Raw genomic sequence first — 23303 nt, 5'->3', positions numbered from 1 at the left:
CAAAGATGTATTTGCTTTCCTGCCTATTTTAACATTTGATGATGAGATGACGGCTTTTTTCTGTAGGACCAAAATGAAGTTTATCTAGGATGAAACTATGGTTCTCTCTTTAGAACCATACCATAGACAAGCAAAATTAATTTTTTAAAAATAGAAACAAAGATAGAAGTGTCAGTAGTTTCCCCATAGTGTAATTTCATCCTAAGATTCTTAAACCTAAAGCGTAGAATCCTGACTTTATTCAGTTATAGGATTGGAGTTTATTTCTTTGGAAACACATTGATGTCAATAACATGAACGCAACTCAGACTTCTGACGTATGTAAAGGTTTTTTCCTGCCTTCCTCCCTCCCTCCTTTCTTGCAACAGTCTTCTAAGCTCTAAACACTAGAATTGCAAATAGGAATGAAATATGGTTTCTTCATAGTAAGCAGCATAGTAAAGTGAGAGAAATAGGAGTAATGTTGTCAGAGCTTCCCAGCTGTAGGGCACACACAGTTTGGGGAGCACACAGCAAGAAGCCACTGTTAGATTGTGGGGTCATGGAAGACTGCTCAGAGGAGATGATGCTTAGATTGATTTTTAAGTTAAATGGAGTTAGCTAGCTCGAGGAGAGAAACAGTGTTGAATGCATGATTAATATTAATTGATACCTAATACATTTGTGTAACAGCTACTTAGGCCACTTACCTTTCACCGTAAGTGACACTGAGCTCATCTAGAACCCCACTGAGTTTAACTTGAAGTTCTTTCAGGATCCCACTAGCTTCAGGATCTAGCTGCAGAGAGACCATAAGCAGTATTACTTTGGAGTTCTAAGAAAGCATGCTGTTGTTTCTCTGAGAAAAAACATTTTACTTTTTAAAAGTATACTTCAAACACTGTAACAAACATATGCTTTTTTCCTTCCTTTTTTTTACATTTGAAAATGCAAAATTTAGGACGTTCTAAATAAACCAGATGAGTTCTTATACATGAAAAACAATTCATCAAAATGCATAGCATGCATAGAAACAAGAGCTAAATAGCAAAGCCTTCATTGGTTACAGCAATGGGATGCAAGGCAAGACAAAATAACTTCCAGAACGTGGTAACTTTGTAACTTAGAAAATTTAACATGTTATACATCAGTTGAATATATGTGTTGCTTCAAAATATATTTTAATTTTTCATACCCTTGTAAATAAACACAGCCATTAAAAATTTTAAAGTGGTAAGAAAAATTAATTTTTGAGTATTGTGTCTTACTTGAAGATGTTTTCGCATTTTCTAATTGTGGAATTAAAAGTAATAGGAAAAAGAAATTACCCAACCATTCCAATGTTGCTCTGGAGGTAACAGACCTAACTTCTCTTACTAAGATGCCAATTTGCAACTCAGAGTTCAAGATTCAAATTTTAAGTACTCAAGTACTTATACCTTGAAGCTAAGCTATTGGGCAAATTTGGGGGCAAAGAAGAAATAATTAAATGAGATAATTTATAGTTGATGCTTGTTCTTACACGCAAACTTTAAAATTTAACTATTCTTTTTATGTGATTTTAGTTCTTTAAAAAATGTCAACCATTGCAAAATAACTTATAACTATAAACAAATACATCAATCAACTTGGCAGAACATTTTTGTACTTAAGTGCAAAAACTTTACCAGCACTTTAGAAAATTTTATGTTATTTGTTAATTATGTTTTTGCAAACTAGTTGTCGAAAAAGGATGATTTAAGATGGATGTGTTGTGTCAAGTTGACAGGAATTCATGTAAAGGGAAATCTAGAATATGCTCTGAAATTACATCACTCTTCCTATGAGTCTTTAGAAATTCAATTTTCTACCATTAATACCTACAGTTCTTGCACAAGCTAAACTACTATTGAAAAGTAGAGGATGGGGTGAAGCCAGCTTTTAGGAGTAGAACAAATTAAAGGCAGTCTTAGTATAAATGGGAGAACTTAAGAAGGACACTGGAAAATAAAGAACCCAGTATCAGTTTGAACTCCTGGGAGCCAGACTAGGACCTAATAGTGTCCCTGAGGCACTTACTTGCCATAAATCCTGTAATCCTCCCAGGACATTTTCTAGTGCTATAAGACATTATTATTAGGAAGAAGTACTATTTATGTACCTCAGCAGCTGGGTAGTTCTGATTTGCCTTAGTATAACTAAAAACATTAAAATGGGTATAGAAAATTGTATTTGCTTCTGACACTTGATTCATTATATAAAACCAATCCTTAATATCAGCTTTGACTGCAATCCAGATGATTTCAGAATTGGTTAGTTTCTGCCCCTCTATTGAGCTGATGTGATTCTTCTGGACTCTTTACATCTTTTTTTCTGTCTATCATCAGATAAGCTTACAACGCCTATTTACAGACACACAGGCCACCAGAACAAATGGAGACTTCTCCAAGGAGCTGGAAAGTTAGAATATTCTTGAGTCTCATGCTATGAGAGTTCCATTCAGCTATAATCAGTTGCAAGGCAGTGAGTGATTCAGAAAGACAATTAGATAGTACTTATTTTACGAAGACCTGATACTAATGTGCATTTAAACACAATTAACCTAATAAATTATAACTCCACAAACCTTAACCAAGAAAACATGTGGATTACCCACTGTGATCCTAGGGAACCGCACAAGTTGAGTGTATCATTATTATGTTATCTTGCCACTGCCCTACTAGCAATTTTAACCTGATTTTATTTGAATAAAAATATTGGGGAATAGGGAATTAGAGCAAAGCCCCCTGATGGTCTTCTTCAGACTCCCCTCTCTTTGGTAATCCCTGTGGAGGGATAAGAGGTCATTTCCCACCCACACATCCACCCCCTCCAAGGATATGGCTCCAAGAGTATGTATGATTTTCTTCAGGAAATGGGATTGCTTATTTAAAATGTATATTTTAGTGTTTTCATGTTAGTTTGATATACACATTGAGCCAGTGTGTTCACTTGTTAGCATAATGACTTTAAAGTCATACAAAAATGATTAGATAGGTCAGCTCAATGAAATTATGTTATTTTCCCATTTGTTTTTGTCCATTTTTGGTATTTTGTGAATGGAAATTTTTTATGAAGTAATTGGTTGTTACTTGAAATTCAGAAATTGTCAAACTATAGCAATTTAAGTATTGGATGACAGTTTTCATTTTCTGGTAGAAGCATGAGTTTCTAAGCAGTTGCAGACAGAATGCCTCTGGCATGTAACCAGGGCAAAAAAAAAAAGGAAAATTTTTAGTTTCAGTTAAGTATTTTGATGTTTATGTTATCCAAATCATACTATAAACCATTAAATAAGAACAGTGGTTTTGAGGACAATATACAAATTGCAGGTCTTATGTAATAGTAATGGGCCTAAATATCACACTCATCTAATTACAAAAAATCCTCTGTAGTCATCAAATTTATCAGTACTTGAGTTTTGCATTTCTTTATGTGCCAAAATTGATGAAATTTTCCTTACTCCTGAAAACTCCCCAAAGTTTATAATGAATAATAATTTAGGCTTTGAGACTTTATTGCCTAAATTATCAAAAGCATACTTTACAAATTTTTGGCCATTTTGGAAAGGTTAAAGTTTACCTAATTTTTTTTCAGAAAGGTTTAAAACTTAATCTAGTTCTATAATTAATATGACTTCAACATCAAAATTAACTTGAACCTTTTTTTGTATCATTATTTAGTTATTATTCAAAGCAAAATAAACAAGCTGAAAAGAAAAAAAATTCTAGCATTCAAAAGTCACAGTTAAAACTATTCTAAATTACAAACTGAATTAGCATGTATTCCTGAACAACTTGACTGGCAAAAAAGAAAATACTCCATGAAAATTTGACATTACTCAAAGTCAAATTCTGAATTTATAGTGAGGTTTTCAATACAGATTTCGCCCATACTCTAGTAAAAGTTTGGGAATTCCAAAATCTAGGCTGGTAAACAGAGGTTCTGTTGATCAGAACAAACCATAGTCATAAAAGGTAGCATTTGAGTTTTTATGCCATGGAGATATTTTATACTCTTGACCTATGGTAATACAAATGACTTTCTGGAAGAGACAGCTAGCAGACAAGGTATCTTTGAAGTTATTGCTCCGTTAGTCTCGCACTATTTTTCCTTTGAAAGACACATCACTTATCTCCTCCTTTGGCAATTCTTCCCCCAGCTGATGTTTGCCCCAGGCTGTTAGTAGCTCTAGCTTCTGTACTGACTGTGCTGTTTGCTATTACTGTCCATACAGCACTCTCTTCTAATTATTCTCCTCTTTGGACTGATATTTTGCATTGACTATTAATCGAACACTTTTGCATTTGAAATCTTTTCCTTAGCAACCATATATTTTGGAGTCACCAACTTAGTCCTGATTTCAAAGTTTTGTCTCATTGCCAAACCATGTCAGACTATGTCTTGATCTTTGTTTGGTTCCAAAAATATGGTTACCAGACCCACTCTGCATGCTCTTTTCCAGTACAGATTCTTTCCCTAAGGTACCAAAAGGGGATACATACTATTTCAGCCTCTTACAACAGCAATTGTTAATCCAACCACCAGGCTCTTGCTAGAGATGAACTAGTGGGTTGGAAAGTGGCATTTAAAGTCCTTCCATAACTCAATACAAACTCTTGAAAAATAAGGATCATTTTAGAAGAAGTTGAGACCCTTTAGGGTGAACTTTTTCCTTTCCCACAGTGTTCATTGCTATCTCATGTCCTTTCTCTTTTCTGTGGGCTATTAGGCTGCCTTTCTTAGTGTTCAGCTCATCAGTATTAGGGTTCCATTGTTTGTTCATCTAAAGAAGTACAGGTCAGGCAGGGTGATCACTCTCTGGCCCTCATCTTCACAGGGTCTAAAATTTGATGATTAGTCTTGTGGGTTTCACACATTCTTCAAAATTTTTGCATAAAATTCTTTAATAAAGGCAAACTCCACCAACTGTTTCTATGAAAAAGAAAGCTTCACTTTCACGGGAAACATTTTTCAACTTGAGCTCCACGTTTGGATTTTATTCCATCAGTTATCCCTCTCTATCTTCAGTCCCTCCACCGTTATTTTTATTACCCCATCCTAAAAATGTTTCCAAATATTTATGTTAAAATTAAAAAAAAAGAAATGATAAAACAAAACAACGTATTTGGAACTACCTTCCCATGGTAGTTCCAAATAATATCTTCTAATACTATCTCTGGACCTTCAAACTACTCACAACATTACTATAAAATGTTTTGCCTCCGTTGTCTCTTAAATACTCATTTATCCTCTGTAGTGTGGTTTCTGCTATGGATATTTCACTGGAATGTTCACATATAGGTCACCAATGATGTCTTAATTGCCAAATCCAATGACTTTATCCTACTCAGCCTGCATTCATACTGCTGTTAATTTCTCAAGCTCTTTATTCCTTTACTTCTCTGCAGTCTACCTTCTCCAAGCTATTTTTCCGTCAGATATGTCTACCTCTTTTGTTGATTTCTTTTCCTCTGGGATCCTTAGATATTAATGTCCTTCAGTTTTCCCTTCCCAGTCCTCTTTTGTTTTTTCACTCTATATTCTCTTCTTGAGCAATCATCCATGCCTCAGGCTGCAACGCCCATCTTTAGGCCAATGACCCTGAATCTGTTATCTGCAGCTTTGACAGAATGCGAAGCATCATATCCATATTCCCATATGCCTATTAGCCTTTTCGCTTTGATGACCTCAAGTTCAACATATCAAAAAGTGAACTTATTATCTGTCCATCCTTATTTTTCTTATTGTCTTATTATTTGACTGATAGTATATAGTTGTTTAAGGCAGAAATGTGAGTCATCTTTGACCCCTCTCGGCCTTCTTCCTTCCATATTCACTTGGATACCAACTATGGTTGATGACACCTCTGAGATGTCTCCTCCATCTGTTCTGTCCTTTCCATTTTCCGGTGCAGAATTTTTCTCACCCACACTATATTGCGATCATCTCTGAATTGTGTTTTTTTTCCTTCTTTCCCCCATCTTCTCCTAACTGTTCCTAGAGTTGTGTTAATAAAGCCCAAATTTGATCATGGCACCTGCTGACCTCTCTAGCTGGCTTTCAGGCAGGGAAGTGCTTCAGGCATGTTCTTAATATCTTATCTAGACTTTTACTATTTCTTTTATTTTGAAAAGATCACTCTTCTTTAACCCTTTTATATTTGACCAGAATTTATCCATCCTAAAACACCTAGCTCAACTTTAAAACATGTGAATAAGAAATCAGTGAAAAACCCTAATGAATTCACCAGGAAGTCACTCTCCTTAAAATGGCCTCAACCACTGTGTAGAGCTGTGGTGCTCAGCCAGGATTCTGAGGTATGTTATCAGAAATAAAAGAATCCACAGTCCTCTCTACTGCAGACAAACATGTACCAACTCTACCAGTGCTACCCTGCCTTTTGTTTCTTTTTTTATTCCTCTTAGGAGAGACACTCCTGAAGAACTTAAAGGTCATTTTCAGGGATAGACTATAGCATTTTTCCTGTGCCATACGGTTTTGCACAAACTGTTATTCTAGGGGTAGCAGTTTTAAAATTTCATGCTTCCAACTTCTTGGTTTCAAAAACATGAACATCAGTAGCTGTCTCTTATCCTAATTAGAGAAATGATGCAGTAGATTCAGCTGTCATTGTGTTTCAAATCAAGTAAATGCCTTTGAGATATGCTAAGTTAGGTTTATCAGCCTAGACAACTAAGGGGAAAAATGCCTACTCATCCAGTATAGTTTGAGTTAGTGAATATATGACAAATTTTTCTATTTCTATATCTCTGAATTTTAAAAAAATTATATCTTCAAGCTTCATATGAGTGATACACGATTCTTTTCTCTTAAATATTTTTTTTTCCTTTTCACCCACAACATATATTCTATGGATTGTTAAGAAGGTTATTGTCCTTATAACCACAGAATTTTAGAACTAGAATGAACTTCAGATATGATATAGTTCAATTCCCTCTTCTTTACAGGTAGGGAAAACCATGGCCCGGATAATATTGTCATGTCACATGAAACATTCTGGTGCGGCATAAGGACTGAAAAACAGCATTCTAAGAAGCTATATTCTTTTAAGAAATTCTTTCCTGAAATTGGCCATAAAAAATAAAAACCAAAAGTAACTAGGGCTTACTAGCTCCATCTATTTGCTAATTCTGAAACTGGACAGAGTAGGGTTAAGTCAGGAGTAGAAATAATGAGACACAAAATTTATGTTCAGAATCTTTTCTGTAAATACTGCCTTTTTGTCTCACTGTCTTTCTCCATTTGGCTGTTCACATTACTGCACCCATCCACTGTTAGGCAGTGTGAATGCAATCTGTGTCATCAACTGAACTGAGAACCCGTTGAAAATCAAGCGACAGGAGCCATTTGCATGAGGTTCCTGAGGGCCACTCAGTCAAGTAGAAGAGGGAGACTGGCGAGGTTAAAGACACAAATTTTACTAATTTCTGCATTGATTCATGGTCTGTTAAGATAGGCATAAGAAATTGAAGGGGATCACAACAAGACAATAAAATAGGTTTATTATAGAAAATGGCAGTTAAAGTAAAACTCTCTTTCTCTCATGGCTGTGGCTTGTATTCTCTCTCAAGTTTTCTTAAGGTTCACAGGGAGGTGTGTTTAAAAAGAGATTTGGTGGCTCAAGAGTAACTCTCTGATCCCTGGGGAAATACAGATCCCTGGGTCTGTATTTCACTTTGACATGCATCACCCACCCAGAAACCTCTCAGACTCCTAGGCAGCACGTTTTCTTAATTTTGCATGCTTAGTGGTTATCTGAACTTTATGTAGTAGTGTTGATTCTTATTCATATTTATTAAATCATCTCCATGCAATTTGCCCTTCTGGCCCTCATTATTCTCTTAATTTTCTATTAAGTCCAATTTGTTAACTCTAATTGCAGAGATGGTTAGGAGGAGAGAGAAACCAGACAATATCTTCATGCTGCCAAATAAAAGGCCAGCACTTCAAACATCCTCCTTGTTATTGGCTGCCATAAAATTAAAAATAACTGCTTGCTTTTACTGAATTCACCCAAATGACATCTCACCTTTGAGTTTTATTTACACAACAAGATGCTAGAGGTTTCAGATTTTTCTGTGAACTATGGAAGAATAAGCTATCACAATCACAAACTTTCATTTAAAAGACATGTTTGAGTTTAGAAAATGTTGGGGGATTTTGACTCCTTTAAAAAACTTCCTGTGTTAACTCCTGCTGTCCTACAGATGCAGTAAATAAAAGTAGGCAACAATAGACACTTTTATCAAATAGGAAGAACTATGCAAATTACTTTGGGAAATAATTTTGGAACTAAAAGGAAGATCTAACATGAACAGTTACAATTGTCCACTATCTAATGACATCTAATACATTGTTAGTTTTCTTAATTTACTTTTTACTTGTTGAAAAGGAGATGGAAACAGTGATTGATTCTCATTAATGTATCAACTAGTGAATTATATGTCTGTTTACATTAAGGAGGAAAGGTGAGGCAGATCAGAAACCTGAATAGAAAACTTAGCCTCGTATAACTATAACATCTAGTTTAATAAGATTATATACGAAATGCAAACACAACATCCAGAATGTTAAAGAAAAATATGATACTTTTGTATGACTGCAAATTGGTCCCCTATATTTTGGACTTTACTACATTCCTTAATGCAAATATATGCCTGCACTGTTGCATGCTATCTCAAGATCCATTCAAATACAGTAAATCTCTTGTGTTCTCATGATTCAAAATATTTTTAGTAGGTTGGTTAGGATAGAACAAAGGAGTGTTCTGAACCATTTCCTAATTACCTGGTTACTGTCCTAAAAGCAACGAGCAGTAATTCTCAAAATGTGGTCCCCAGACCAGTAACATGAGCATTGACTGGGGATTTGTTAGAAATGCAAATCATCAGGCCCCACCCAGACTTACTGAATCAAGCAGTCTTGGGATGGAATTCAGCAATGGGTTTTTAATCAGCTCTCCTGCTAGTTCTGATTCATGGTAAAGGCCAAGAACTATTGGGATGGGGTATTACTTCCTTTAAGGCAGCAACCAGCAAGTATGAAGTTAGAGGAGAGTGCTACGCAAAACATGACAGAGGTTATTATCTTTTCACTCTCGTGGGGGGTTGCTTAGCTGAAGATTTAGTCCATATGTCTAATGAATTTTACAGCAAATTTCAACCAGCTACATACACACACTTTTGAGTAGTCAGATGCAGTTTCTAACTGACACGTAAAAACCATTATTAAAAAGTGAAAAGCAATGCACATATGCATTTATAAAACAAAAGAATTAAGTTGCTCATTAATATATAAACATTTTTAAGATAGGTGGGGTTATGTTCCAGATTTCTTGGCCCTGTTCAGGAAAGTATACCAACAAGATGAGGCAGCCATTCAATCCTTTTGAGACATATCAATAAAATAACATTGCCTTTGTACCTAACGGGTTTGCTTTGTGGTCAGCACAGCGGCAGAATTTTTAGCTAAGCAAAAAACCCTTTCTGCATGTCTTGCCAATGGGTTTCAGCTCTGGGCAAGTTTGCTATGGATTCAGTGTGACCAAAGAAACTGACAGCAAAACGTTCTTTGGGGTGAAAGGGTTTATTACCCGGCTTGTTCTCCCCACAGTAGGTTGAGCACTAGCGTCTCTACCTCCGCCCAGAGCACTGGGCCGAGCTCTCTATATAGTGCAATAATAGCTTATTGCCTAAAGGTGTGGAAGCGGCAGCCCAGCAACAGGCCAGTTACTTATCAGGTGGCTTAAGTTCAGTGAGGATCCTGGCCATAAGAACCCCAACTTCCCCACACTGCATTTCCCCTAAATATGTTAATAATGACTAACTTCTAGAATTTGAAGTACTGTCAGTAAGTTAGCAGGCTTATGGGTAATTATGGATTCTACCACTGAAGACAGTAGTGCCAATACAATATTGTGAAGGGGTAATGCATCTTGTGCTTACACAGCACAGTCAAAATTGTAAATCGATTATTGGAATGCAAGTTCCGTAGAGTTTCATAACCAATATCTTATGACTTCCTGTGAAGAAATTAAATTCTGAATTATCTGATTTTCTTTTTCATGTACTTACGCAAATTAGATTGCAGATTAAAGAACCACAACTAAGTTGTTTTTTAGACTGCAACAATATGTTTTTATGAAAAAAAATGAACACGGACTAGGTATTGTTTGTGATTGCTATGTCCTGCATTATACTAAGAAAATAATTAAGCTATTAATATAAACCAAAGTATGCCTGTTTTACGTCTGAGTTAAGCTAATATAGGATAATAAAACTATCATTCATCAGTGAATGAAAATTATTACCTGGCATCCTAATGATCACTTTGCTGTTACTGCATTATAAAGGACAGGTAACACAGTATGGGGGTTGTGGCATAAATAAATTAACTTCTAGCTCATCAGTTCATGCCATGGATTGGCTATTTTATGTTTTAATATAGTGATTCCTAAAACTGTATGCATATAAAGAAATCACCAGGGATATTTTTTTTTTTACAAAACAAACTCTGGGCCACATTCCTAAAGGTTGCTTTTATTTCATGATTTGTGTGACATTATTATTGTTACATATTTTTAGTATTCTCTGGGATAATCAGAAAGCTGTTTATGCTAAAACATGCCCCTAATTGTTATCCAGGGAAGAATGCCTGAGAGTGACTTGATAGGAGAAGATGTTTAGTGGCTCACTATTCTCCTTTGATTTTCTTTCCTAAATAGGACTCTGGGAAAGAATGTGCCTGCATGGCCCACAGGATATTGTGCATGCATCTGTTAACAGTGACTGCTTTTGGAGCCACTGTGGACAGCATAGCCCCAAGATTGTCATAGTGCTGTGCAATGTTTCCATCTTGGATTCCATAACGAGAGTAGATTTTTCCACCAAAAAAGGTTTCAAACACTATTTCTGTTTCTAAAGGAAAAAAGGCTGATCCTGCAAGGAAAGAGCAGCTGCCCCAACCATGGTTGGGTTAAAGCGGCAGAGAGCTGCAGCAGCATGCAACCAAGACTGCAAACGGCCAGCACTTTGCAGATGATATTACAGGCAAGCGATGCTGTTTTTAGAAACCCACTAATAAACAAGTGACATTAAAAACTATTTTGAGCAAGTGCACAAGCAATCATTTGCTAATTAGATTTTTGTGGCAAGAGGTACACATTGTGTCACAGATGGTGGGGTACAAAATAATAAGAAACTCCTAAAAATAGTAGAATAAAAAGTAGGCTGGAAAAGTTTCTCTTAGCAAAATCTGTCAAGGTTTTATAATCAGTTCCACTGTGAGGAGAAGCTGGAAATTGGCATGAGTACACCCTGGATTACCTTTAAAGGCCCTTGAACATGAAGAGTATCGAGTGCTGTATGCTCTCCTCATCTCTGAGGGTGGATTCTGTCATTCTCAATAAAACCCTTTTTCATCTTCATACAAGCCCCAGGTTAAAGAACCCATTCAGATACTGCCATATACAGATAACTGGATTAGAAAGAGACTCTGACTATTATTTTGAGATTCCGCTTCTTGGAGGAGGCTGAGTGTAGAAACCAGCAACTCCAACACAATTCTGTATTAATAAAGTTTATTTCTGTCGAGGAAGCTGCATGTTACAGTCAGACTTGGGTTCAGGTCTTGCTTCCTCCTGACGTTTCACCAGTCCCTATTCCAGTGCTGACTGGGCCTGCCTAAAGCTTTTTCTTTAGGAACAGATGACCCGAGATACAAATGGAAAAGAGTAAGAGAAAAGACTGCAAAGAAAGGGAGACACCAGAACAGAGAAAGAGGGTAAAAGAGGGAGAGATCAAAGTATTTAAATACAGAAGACAGGACTAGGGTCTACACTGTCCCCCTAACGAGTTGCATTGTAAGAAGCTAGACATTCATTTACTTAATTGAATTTTCCCTTTGCATTATGTATGAGGAGTTTAGAAATTGACATTGCAAGAATTATAAAGGGAGAAGGTACCAATCCTAGTATTTGTATCTTCATTTTGTCCAGTAAGAAGAGTCTGTGATTTAGCAACTACATTTTTTTTGCAACTACATTTATCATGTAATACCTGTACATTTCAAGCTCTTGTTTTTATCTGAAATAAGGAATCCATTTTTGTGTGGTGAACAAGCTGCCCCACAATATTTTCAGTTTAGCAGGTGCTGGGCTCACACAGTTTACTTCAATTACAGGTCTGATTTGTCTGGTTAATATTTAGCTCAGCAATATATTGCTCACATTAGAGTTCCAACCATGGAACAGTAATGAAATAAATAGTTGTAGCATTAAGAGAAATTTCTGGAAATATGGCATTTTAAAGATAACTTCATCCTTAAATGATGCAAATTCACTAAAAGAGATAGAATTCTCCAACATAAGTCAATAATTTATTTACTCCTTTTCAAAATAATAAGTTGCCTTTAAGTCTGAATATGAAATAGCACTAAAATTCAAAAGGGAATCTCCAATTATGATCCCCAATTGCTGGTGCTCACCTAGTTCAGAAAAGAATTCTGAAAATGGGATTGATGCCCTCAAGCCATACAACAACCATTAACACACTTTGTGGAATGGAACTTTAATTTATATAAAATAAACTGACTGCAGTGGAAGCACAACTTACAGAAGCTCATTTTTGAAAATTTGCACCTTCACAGTGCTTCTCATTGGTAGGATGCTAAATAACAAGTTCATTTTTCAAAAGACTGAGGCCCAGGGATATTGAAAAAGACATTTGGGGAAAATATATAAATGTCTCTTTGGGGTTAAAGGAAACATCACGTGGAAGGGGCCTAATCTTAAAGTAAGCATATTCAGCCTTATAAACCTAGAAATACAAGGGATCTTTGCTCTGAAATCCACCTTAGCTTTCCATATATCTTAAACATTTACCACAACAAGGAACACTGTAACTAAAATATTAATTTAGAAATATCAACACATTGCAGCTGCGCTGGGGATTGTTTTATGGAGGGGTGGTGGTGGGAGAAGACCAGAGGCATGACCTTCTCTCTCGGCACCAACACTAGGCCTCAATTCCCTGGATGCTCATGTCAGTTTGTAAAAGGAAAAACTGTGGCAGCAGGAGTAAGCAGGGGTATTTCACTGTCTGCCTAATCCAAACAAGCAAATGAGAATAAATAGGAAGTGCAATGTTTTTCAAGTTCAAGGGGGAAAACAGCCAGGTAAAGGTTAAGATGCTTACTATCACAAACCTCATAAAAGAATCTTTCTCCTTCCTTCTTCTGCTCATGGAATTGCAAGTCGAAGATGTTGGACAAAGATATGACACATTACAGACACAGCACACAACACATTTCTGACCGATTTTTGCATGTGACCAATAAACCACTGATATACCAAGAACCACCAGCACCAAGCACCACAAAGCACATTTCAGAGCAAGTTGATGTTGCACAGTATGGTTAAAAAAAATCGGCAATTTGTAAAACTTTATAGGTCAGTAGCATACATATACACCACAATTCACACTTCTAATGTATTTACTGAAGTATTTTGTTGTGGATAATAATCACCTTAGTTGCTAATAGTATTTTAGATTATTGTTTTCTGTTCTTTAGCTGTACCATGTAAACACTTGATTATGACACTTTCCATAGCAAAGAAATACATTGTTGATGATCTCTAAACAGATACTTGGCAAATGCAGGCATTAAAACATACCCACCTCTTTCCCTCCCATGGATTCAAACATTTTTTCCAGCTGGACCCGTAATTGTTGAATATTGTTCATCAATATACAGGGCTTTAAAGAAAGTAAACACAAAAAAAAGTAGCATGAGAATCCTTTACAGATTAAATTATTGAATGACTTTACTTAAAGATAATAAGTGTACAATTATCACTAAATCCCTATCATACTTGACAAATAGAGTAATTCTGCTATTTTGATTATACTTTTTCACAGTTAAGACTGGAAGGGGGAACATATTACCACTTTGGGGAACAAAATTTAACAATGCACTCAGACAATAAACCATTGAAGATGTACTACTAAAGTTTCTTTTACTAACATTGTGGCATTTTACACTTAGAAATTAACCAAATTCTCTTTTTAAAGATTTATTCAGAAATCAGATTAGCTTAAATTTTTGTATTTTTTTCACTGTTTTAACCACCAGAACACCATTTGATTTTTAAAAGTCCAAGAAAAAAACAAACCAAACACCTTAATGGATTCTCTTTGGCTGTAAATAGAGGCCACACATTGGTATTCATGGCCCTTAGTTATTTGGCTCCAAGGCATGTTTCCCTTTTCATCTGCACCTACTGCATTACTGCATTACTATTAACTCTCAACTCCAAGTGGCTTATTCCCCCCAAAACACCTGTGCTTTCTAGACTCTCTTACTTGGTTTAGTATGTGGCCTCTTCACTTGAACTTCTTTTCCTATTTGAATATCTATCATTCAGGTTACAGCATTCTCTTTCCTAAATTGTATCCTTTTTGTCACTTGACATTTGTTTTATTTCACTTTACATTTCAGTTGCTTTTTACTGTCTCACCAGCTGACGGTGAGTGCACTGTATGTACACCTGTGTTGTCTTCTTACTCACAGAATACTGCACAGAGCCTTACACATAATACATGTTTAAAAAATGTTTTTCGATTTGTTTCTAAGGGGGAGGAAATATAACCATAACATAAATAAGTAAAGCTTTGTGACAGGACCAGATGTGACCTTAGAATAGTAGGAATTTATTTATAATTGGAAAATGGAATTCAAAGAAGTTATAGAATAATTTAATATTTGTTGCATACTGATTCCAAAAAGCCAGGAGATTAGAGGAGGAAAACAGTGAAAGAAAGGAAAATAGATATAGCTTCCAAGTTGCTGGGAAATGAGCCAATAATGAATCAGAGAGAAGCAAGCCAAGGACTTAGAGGACATCAAAGAGGTGGTAGTGCTCCTCAGTGGAAAGATTTTATTATTGAACACATTACTGACCTTTGAAAAACTTTTTACTTGGCTCAAAAGTTGACCTCATCCTAACTTCAATTTATGAAAAGAGTTTTAAACTTTTATTCTGTTCCCTTGATTCCGGTCACATGAAGATTTTATTTTTTTTAGCACAGATATATGAGCTTTTCTTGCCATAGCTTCTGTTCAGTAAGCTGAACCACAATGTTCCACAAATGATTGTGATGATGGAAAGCCACTTGACCTAGGGTTAATCATTTCTATAGCAGGTATGGTCAAACTTTCAGACTGAAGGGCCCCCACCAGTAAGATAGCAAACTTCCGGCTTCTCTTCGGGGTCCTCAGTTCCCGCCGGTGCCACCTGAAGCCCAATCACCTCTCGCCCGCCTCCCAATCCCAGCACCTAGCCAACAGCCACCAGCCCCGTAGAAGTGAAACCTCAATCAGCTCATGCCCCTTCCTATATAACCCAGCACCTTTCCCTAATAAAGCGGAATTTTCCGGTGAATTGCTGCTGTGTGTCGCTCCTTTCCTTTCACAGACTATTGAGCATCTTGATCCAAAATCAATAAACTAAACTAAGAGACTTTTTTCCACTGGGTTACACATATGGTCATTGGGAATTTTTATCCCCTAACAGAGGGGGAATATTTGGCTTGAATTTGGATGATCTCACCAGGAAGAATACTAAAGTCTAAGGAAGACCATGATAGAATGAAAAGCGGAAGACCATATGAGTAAAAGGTTTTATCACCCTGCTCCCTGTGGGTCTAAGGTAGGTGGGTAGATTATTTGATTCTAACATTAAAACTTATCTTTTTTGGCACACATAATGGTACTTCAGTACCAGCTTTATAAATGGAATCCAACTCCTAAGCCTTCTTAATATAATTATTTCCAATGGAAAAGTGCTACGAAGACACAGAAGGAACATAGACTCTTGGGCTCACTTGGCATGGACTGCTATGGATCCCAAGTAAGGCTACACATAAAAAAGAGATTCAGTTATTGAGAGGGAAAATAAATATTAGACTTTCCTCTTTGATTAAGCCTTCCCCAACTGTGAACTGTTTGAATTTCAATTGTATGGAATCAGTTTATGAAATCACTACTGAGAACTGAACTACACACATCTACCTTAAACCTAATCAGGAAACAGCTTTTACTTTAAACACTTCTGTAGTAAATGAAAAACATGAAAAACAAACACCACCACCAACAGTAAAAGGAACATGAACCTAATTCGGAAGTATTATTTGTTGAAGAGTTTTGCTAGATAAAATAAACTATGTTTGAGGTCAAGTTGTAATGTTTTTATTTGTATATTCAAGCTTTTCCCCTGTGGGGTAAATGACAGAATTTTCAGAATCGCCTGCCTAGCCTCAGTCTATTTACATACCAATAGCTGGGGCAGCTTCCCACAGCCTCTGGGGCGAGGGGTGGAGAGAGGATGGCCATCTCTGGGCCCCTCCAATCCTGGCGCATAATTGGTCTGGCATCTGCCAGTCACCAAGACTCACCAATAGAGTTCCTTCTGGAAGGGGTGGGCAGGAGCTAGAGAGCTCACTGAGGCTGCAGAGCGTGAACCGTGGCCAAGAGGCGGACAGTGCCTAGCCTAGCTAGGGAATTTGAGCAAGCTGTGAGAAAAATTATTTCTCCCAACCTACTGTTTACCTTGACTTATTTCAGCTTCACTGGTTTCATGGGGGGACTTGCCCAACGCCAGAAACATCCTTTGCTCTGGAGCTACACTCCTAAAAAAGCATAATGCATCTCATTTGATCTAAATCTGGAACAAAGTTACGAACTTAAAATACAATGAATATGAAAGTTCTGTTCAGACTATAGCCATTTCTACATGTCCAAAGTATGTTTCAGAGTTTAAACAGATTCTTAAAAATATTCAAAATCAAGTAATTCTTATTTGGATAATGTTGCTTTGCTATATTTTGGAGTACGGTAAAAATGGATTAAGAAACTTGTGACCCATTTCCAATTTCAAACGTCATAGTTAGAAAAAATATTATTCTGTAACAGACATTTTGTTTAACTGTCTTTAATTCTGTCTCCTGAGAAAAATATCCTGGTTGACTTGCTTTAACAGTTTCTAGCTCAATTTGTAGATGACAGAGGTTTATTGCCATGTATGTACTCAGAAAACAACAAAAAAAGTTTCAGTGTTCTTGATATTGAAAGAAATCTGCAACAATAGTTACACGTATACACACAGATGTACAAAAGACCTTCATTGTCTCAGCATAAACTAAGAAATTAACTGATATTCTTTCATAGAAAAGCTAGAATACTTGGCATTTGAATGAAAATCTAAAACTGGACAAGATATCAGTAATTAGGAAAGAAAAGCAATGAGAAAAGGAAAAGTAAGTTCCTGTGCTGTAATATTTGCAAGAGTATAGTTTTTCTTTATAAAAATTTATTTTGAAAAGTATGAAATATAAAGAAAAATCGAGATTAATAAACACTGGTTTATGATTTTTTAAACTTTTTTTAAAGAAAATATGCTATAGAATGTTAGCACATAAAGTGGAAGTGTGTTGGGGACTTTTGAAGCTAATTTTCCTTTCTGAATGGCAGGAATTGACCTTGGTAATTCATAGGCACCTTTCAAAATCTTCAATTTAGCTACCCTAACAAAATCAGAATCTCTTCTGAAATTATCTAGCACTGTTTTGGTTTTTAATATTTTTTAAAGGTATTATAAATTTAAATGTAAATATATGCTTTTAATAAGTAAATACTTTATCTTGCCTATTAATAGTATTTTTAATTGATGGCAATTAGAAATCACTGCTGAGATATCTGGAGTTTGAATAAAGTTTCTGGACAGCATATTAATTTAAGGGAAAGAAGCATTTTCTGGGATCATCAAGAACTATTAGAACTGACTTATCTTAATGAGTTGTCAGCATGAGGTCAATGAGGTTTCAGCAAGAAATCTCCTTTGGACTTGCCTGACAGTGGGAACTGACTTTTTGAGGGGGAGGAAAAAAAAAAACTGGTTTCTTTTTAAAAAATTCGAGTTATGACTTTTTTAATACCTTTTTTTTTTCAGTTTTTTTATTTTTATTCCTGTAATGTCACCAACATATTTCTAAATATTACATATGGTGAGTAAGGAAGATTTCATCTTCTACCATAAAATAATACTTTTATAAAAACGACATTCCGCATCTTGCTTCGTTTATTTTATCTTGCTTCTCTTTATGCCTTTTATTAAGTTGCAATACTGGTTTGGATTTCATAAGTATTTTCTCAGTCATTCAAAAAAACAAAAGCCTAAGTTAATAATTCAGGATAGAAATCAGTATCGTTCCTGCCATCCTTCTCAATTGATTTGAGAACTGAAAGACTAAGTCATACTCATTTGGGTACTGGTACCCAAACTACACTAGCTGGCATCAACGAGAAACAACTTTTAAATTCCTGGTTCTTAGCTCCGGTGTTTTATGATTATGTGGGTTTTCAGTTGTTTGTATGAGTCTTGTTTCTTATCATCACGGGCAACCACAAGCTGGCTGGCATTCTCTGAACTCTCTATTGGAACCAGTTCAGAACTACTAACTAGAGTTTTCAAACAATCTCAAGATCCCTATTTCCTATCTTCCTGTATGAAAAAGAAAACAGTTTCTCTTGCCTATTTATTAGTTTGAAGAAGTGGAGCTCAGCTAAGGAGTACTGGAAAGTAGAGACATTTTACTTACCACACTTTCTTTATCACAATATGAACTGAAGTCATTTGATACAATTGCAGCATACTGAAGCAGTACTTTATTGATAGTCTAGGAAAAAAAACATTGTGAAGTATATTCAGGTTAAAAAATACACATACATGCACACACACATGCACACACACACACACACACACATACAAAATCCAGGTTTATGTGAGTCAGGCAAACTTTCCATGTCTTTTTTAGCTGAAAAGGGGTCATAACAGTGATTAAATCTACACCCTTGCCAAAACATTTGCCCTCAATGTACTAAGTTACTGGTTCATTAGTTGCTAAAAATATCACCTAATCATTAGTTCCCTTTTTATGTCCTTTTTATCCTAATTCCATGTTTTCCTTCTCTACCTAATAATTCTTTCTGAGCCCAAGGATACACCCTTATTTCCATTAATTATGTAAAACAAGGAGAAATGAACAAATTTGTTAGTTATATTTTATTTTAATTCAAGATGTATTGATGAGTTTGCATCCTACTGTTTTTACTTACATAGCTTTAATTATGAGTCAAATGTGGTTGTGATTTTCTTGAAAAAGAAAAAGCAACAATAACAAGAGACATAGGCCATCTCTTTTTACAGAAAAGCAAGGAAGAAAAAGCTTTTATTTTCTTCTTTTGTATATCATATTCATCTGAATTTTCTCTGTGGCTCAAAATCAACTTGCGGAGACATGCTAAAGAGTGAAGCTGAAGGAGAGATGTTTAATCTGCAAGCCTGAATTCACCTAATGTTACTATAAACTTGTTTTATAGACTTTGAAAATCACAATGAAAACCCGAAATTAGGGATAACTTGCAAAAAGAGAACTGATATTTTGTTGAGGTACAAAGTAAGGCAATAATATGTGCCAATTTAAATAGAAAGCCAGTGTTGGAAAATATAAAATCTTATCAAGCAGCAGACCAATAAATCTAGGACAACAGATGGCAGATCAGACTGAAGTATCTTCCAAATGCAGCTGTTCAAACCTTACTTTAGACATAATGCTGAAAATTTAGGACTTACCTAAGGAGTACTAATTCACTTGTACATATGAACAATACTCTCAATTTACAGGTTCTAATGACAGTGTAAACTGTAAGAATAATTTCACTATATTGTAAAAACCAAACAAAGCCTGACTTTAGGAGGCTGTTGCAACTCAAAGATTATACCTTACATTAGATAAGGGTTGGGAAGGGGAACCCAGACATCCATTTCTGAATATTTTCAAGGTGTCCCTCATGGCCTAACACTTGACACTACTTTGTAGGAAAACCCTAGTGTCTTGAATTCTTGCTTGGAGACAGCTGATCCTAGGAGTTCACATCCACTAGCCTACACATGCCAGTGGTTATGCACTTCAGGTAAGGTAAGTGCTCAGCCATGTAGGATATGGTTTAAGGTCTAGTGTCCATAAGAGTTGTGGATACACTGACTGCAATAACATCCATTTCTTTACTAATGTGCTAATGTACCAGTATACCTGAATGAAAATGTGCATGTACCTTGATTTCTTCCTAATTTATTCAACAAATGAAATTGCTATCAGGCATTAGTTCTGTAATACTAGTAAGCAGTTCCTTACAACATATCTACCTAAGACTGGTCTCCAGCTGCATCATAAGCACCACCTGGGAACTTACTACAAATGCAAATTCTTTGCTCCCACCCCAGAGGCCTACTGAAGTCAGCAGTTCTGGGGTTGAGCCCCAGCAATGTAACAAGTCTCTAGGTGATATTGATGCAAGTGGAGTTTGAGAACCACAGTCCTTAACTAATGCATAGTCGAATGGAGGTAATTCTTTAGAGAGAAGCTGTTGATGGAAGGAGTACCTAACCAGGGCCTGGAAGAAAGGACTTCTGAGTATGTGACTTTAGGTCATGATTTTATCTTTGTGGGACTATAGTGGGCTTCAGAAATGGAGAAGGCACAGTGAAAGAGCCAATCAATAGCCTAACAGGGGCTGTTTGCATCATGCTCTGTAACAGAACACAGTACATAAGAAGAGGTAATCGTGAAGTGCAGACAATTTTATGGGTGCTGCAAAGGAAATGCTCTGCAAAGAGCTCCAGATTAAATTAAATAAAATGAGGTTCTAATGGGATTGTGGCAGTGAAGCGAGGGATTCTGCTGCATTTAAAGGATCAGACAGGATCACTAAAATATCTCCCACCCTCAATGTGCTCTGATTTGATATGGAGCTACTAGTGTTATCGAGTGGGATAGCCAGACAATTACTCTAAGTCATTATGGTCTCCCATGTTAATGCTATGCTAGTAGAAGTGGGCTAAATATCCTGTAAACACTACCAGTAAGTCCATCTAGGGTATTACGCTTGCAATCAGTAAGATAAGAACCCTGGCTCAAAATTCATCTTTTCAGTCACATTTTATGCATGAAACATAACAGTATTAGGCCCAAGCACAGAGGACAAGAAGAAAATAGTATCTGTTAAGTGATATATGAAATGCCAATTCAGTGCTTTATAGAAGTCTAGGTTTGGCCCAAAGGGTAAAAATAAATGGTGAGATTCTGCTCTTTAACTTACCAATTGATTTCTGATTGACACCAGAATGCAAAAATAGTATAGCTCAGTAGCTGAAAGCATTCCAGCCATACCAATTCTAGTTGGGTGACTTGTTTTGAGTTACTTGAAATATCTGAGTTTGTTTTGCCATTTGAAAGATCAGGGACAATAACAGTACCTGCCATCTCATGAATTTTTGCAAAGAGTAAGCAAGCCAATATATGTAAAGTGATTAGCACACAGTGGTATTCAATGAATTATCATTATTGTTTTTTAAAATTAGGATTAGGTCCCACAGAACAAAGAATATCTGTGCTTCATTCACCATAGTATCTCCAAGCTCCTGGCAAACAACTAGATTCAGAGTCAGAACTCAGTATTTGTTGGTTTGTTTATAAGTAATACTAAAGACATCACTATTTTAAATTTCTCTTTAAATTAAACTACCCATACTTTTTAAGGGCAACAGTAAAGCCATAGGAGTGCCCACTGCCCAAGTGCCCACTTTACTACTCATCACAGCTCCTGAATGTTCCTGCTTGAAATTTAAAAAATTTGTTTCCTTATTCAGTCTTATAGTGTACATGCTTTAGTAAGAACAAATCATCCCTTTAAGTCCCACTTAAGAATGCTTAATCTTCTAAAATATCTGCAGATATCATTAATATGTCTTCTTGCTGGGAGATAGTTTAAATCATGTCAATCCCAGGAAGAGAATATGATTTCAATATATTCTGATACAAGGATCGCAATCCTAAGAAGGATAGGGTTTTCAAGAATGATGGTCACATCTGATAAAACAAAACAAACTCTAATAGTCTGAAGTTACTGCGAAATAGCTACTTATATTAACCACAGTGTTTCTGTTATTTTTATGATTTTTAAAATCATTTCAACAAAGTAATTTATTTCTCAATGAAAATTACCAATTTCTACTTTCTGAGAAAATGTTTCCCATTTTTCTTGTGATAATAATTGGGTAGTATTGAATTTCCATGGATTAAAAACATTCTACTTAATTGAAAATGGTTTTTATTGTTCAAATATAAGCTCACATTTCTTCAGTGACACGTGGAGGCTAATCCTTTTCTTTTTGCTTCAGAGCATGTGTTTTCCTTTGTGTGAGTCTGATATGACCCTCTTTGTGACCTCCCACCCCTTTAAATTTCCCTCCAGTCCATTTGATAGTTACCCTAGCAGGCTCATCCTGGCTGGGCTCAGCTTTACAGCTGCAGAAAGGTCAGAACTACTAAGGGACAGAGGGCCTAGGAGTCCAAGTTCATCTTTCCTGTTACTTTCCCTGAGGGCCTCCATGTCTCCCTCCACTTTACATAACCTGCTACCTGACTACTCTGAGGGTGAATTCTAGTTACTATTCTAATATCATGTGCAATTATACCAGCATGTTTCTAAATATATTAACTCTGAGATTAAATTCTTATATGATCCAGCTTTCACTATAAGTCCTACAGAGTTCCAAGAATAGCATGTGACACACTTTTAAAAATATTATCCCTAATGACCCCATTTCATTCTTTTCCTGGCAGTTACCCAAAATGTAGTTGTGAGTTAAAGTAAGACTTACCTAGAGAATTTTTAAAGGCTAATTCTCCTGCAGCAGCATTTCCTGCAGATTTCAGCATTTTGGGAAATTAAAATCAATCATTATCAAGAAATCCTATCTAGAAATGATCCCAATAGATGATTCTTAGCTATTACCTTTAAAGTAATATGTTACTTTATCCTCCTATTAACAGATATAAAGACTGTAGTTCAAAACACTTGTGGCAGATAATAATGTCATGCTGTTTAGGTTGACAGCTTGTCTGCCTGAAAGTCGTCATTGGCTCCTCATTTTCTACTAAGTTCAACTACTTTGCCTACTCAAGATTCTTAACAGTGTGGGCCAAACTGTCCAATAGTTCATCAGTCTTCGAGAATCCTGTGCTTTCTCTTTGTGGGGACCTCCCAAGCTAGAACCCCCGAGTCACAGGATGGTGGAGGGTGACCAAGATTCTCTCCTTGACTGAACTCCAGCCAGGACCCTCTCTGAGCACTCTTCTCAGCTAGGCCGAGTCTTCAACAAAACA

At 36.1% G+C, this 23303-nt stretch overlaps 1 protein-coding gene across 1 annotated transcript in view; it reads right to left on the bottom strand.

Annotated features, from left to right (window-relative positions):
- UNC13C (unc-13 homolog C) overlaps positions 1–23303 on the bottom strand; it is a 539874-nt gene that overhangs the window by 92094 nt on the left and 424477 nt on the right. Inside the window, exons 22-24 of the mRNA XM_073211882.1 lie at positions 18675–18752; positions 13698–13775; positions 690–778 (exon numbers count right to left, since the gene is read on the bottom strand). Of these exons, the coding sequence (XP_073067983.1) occupies positions 690–778; positions 13698–13775; positions 18675–18752 (245 nt within the window). The remainder of the gene's footprint in view (positions 1–689; positions 779–13697; positions 13776–18674; positions 18753–23303) is intronic.

Source organism: Manis javanica, chromosome 8, assembly GCF_040802235.1.
Source record: "Manis javanica isolate MJ-LG chromosome 8, MJ_LKY, whole genome shotgun sequence".
In the NCBI taxonomy this organism is placed as follows: domain Eukaryota; kingdom Metazoa; phylum Chordata; class Mammalia; order Pholidota; family Manidae; genus Manis; species Manis javanica.
This window is presented reverse-complemented; position numbering and strand designations above follow the sequence as displayed.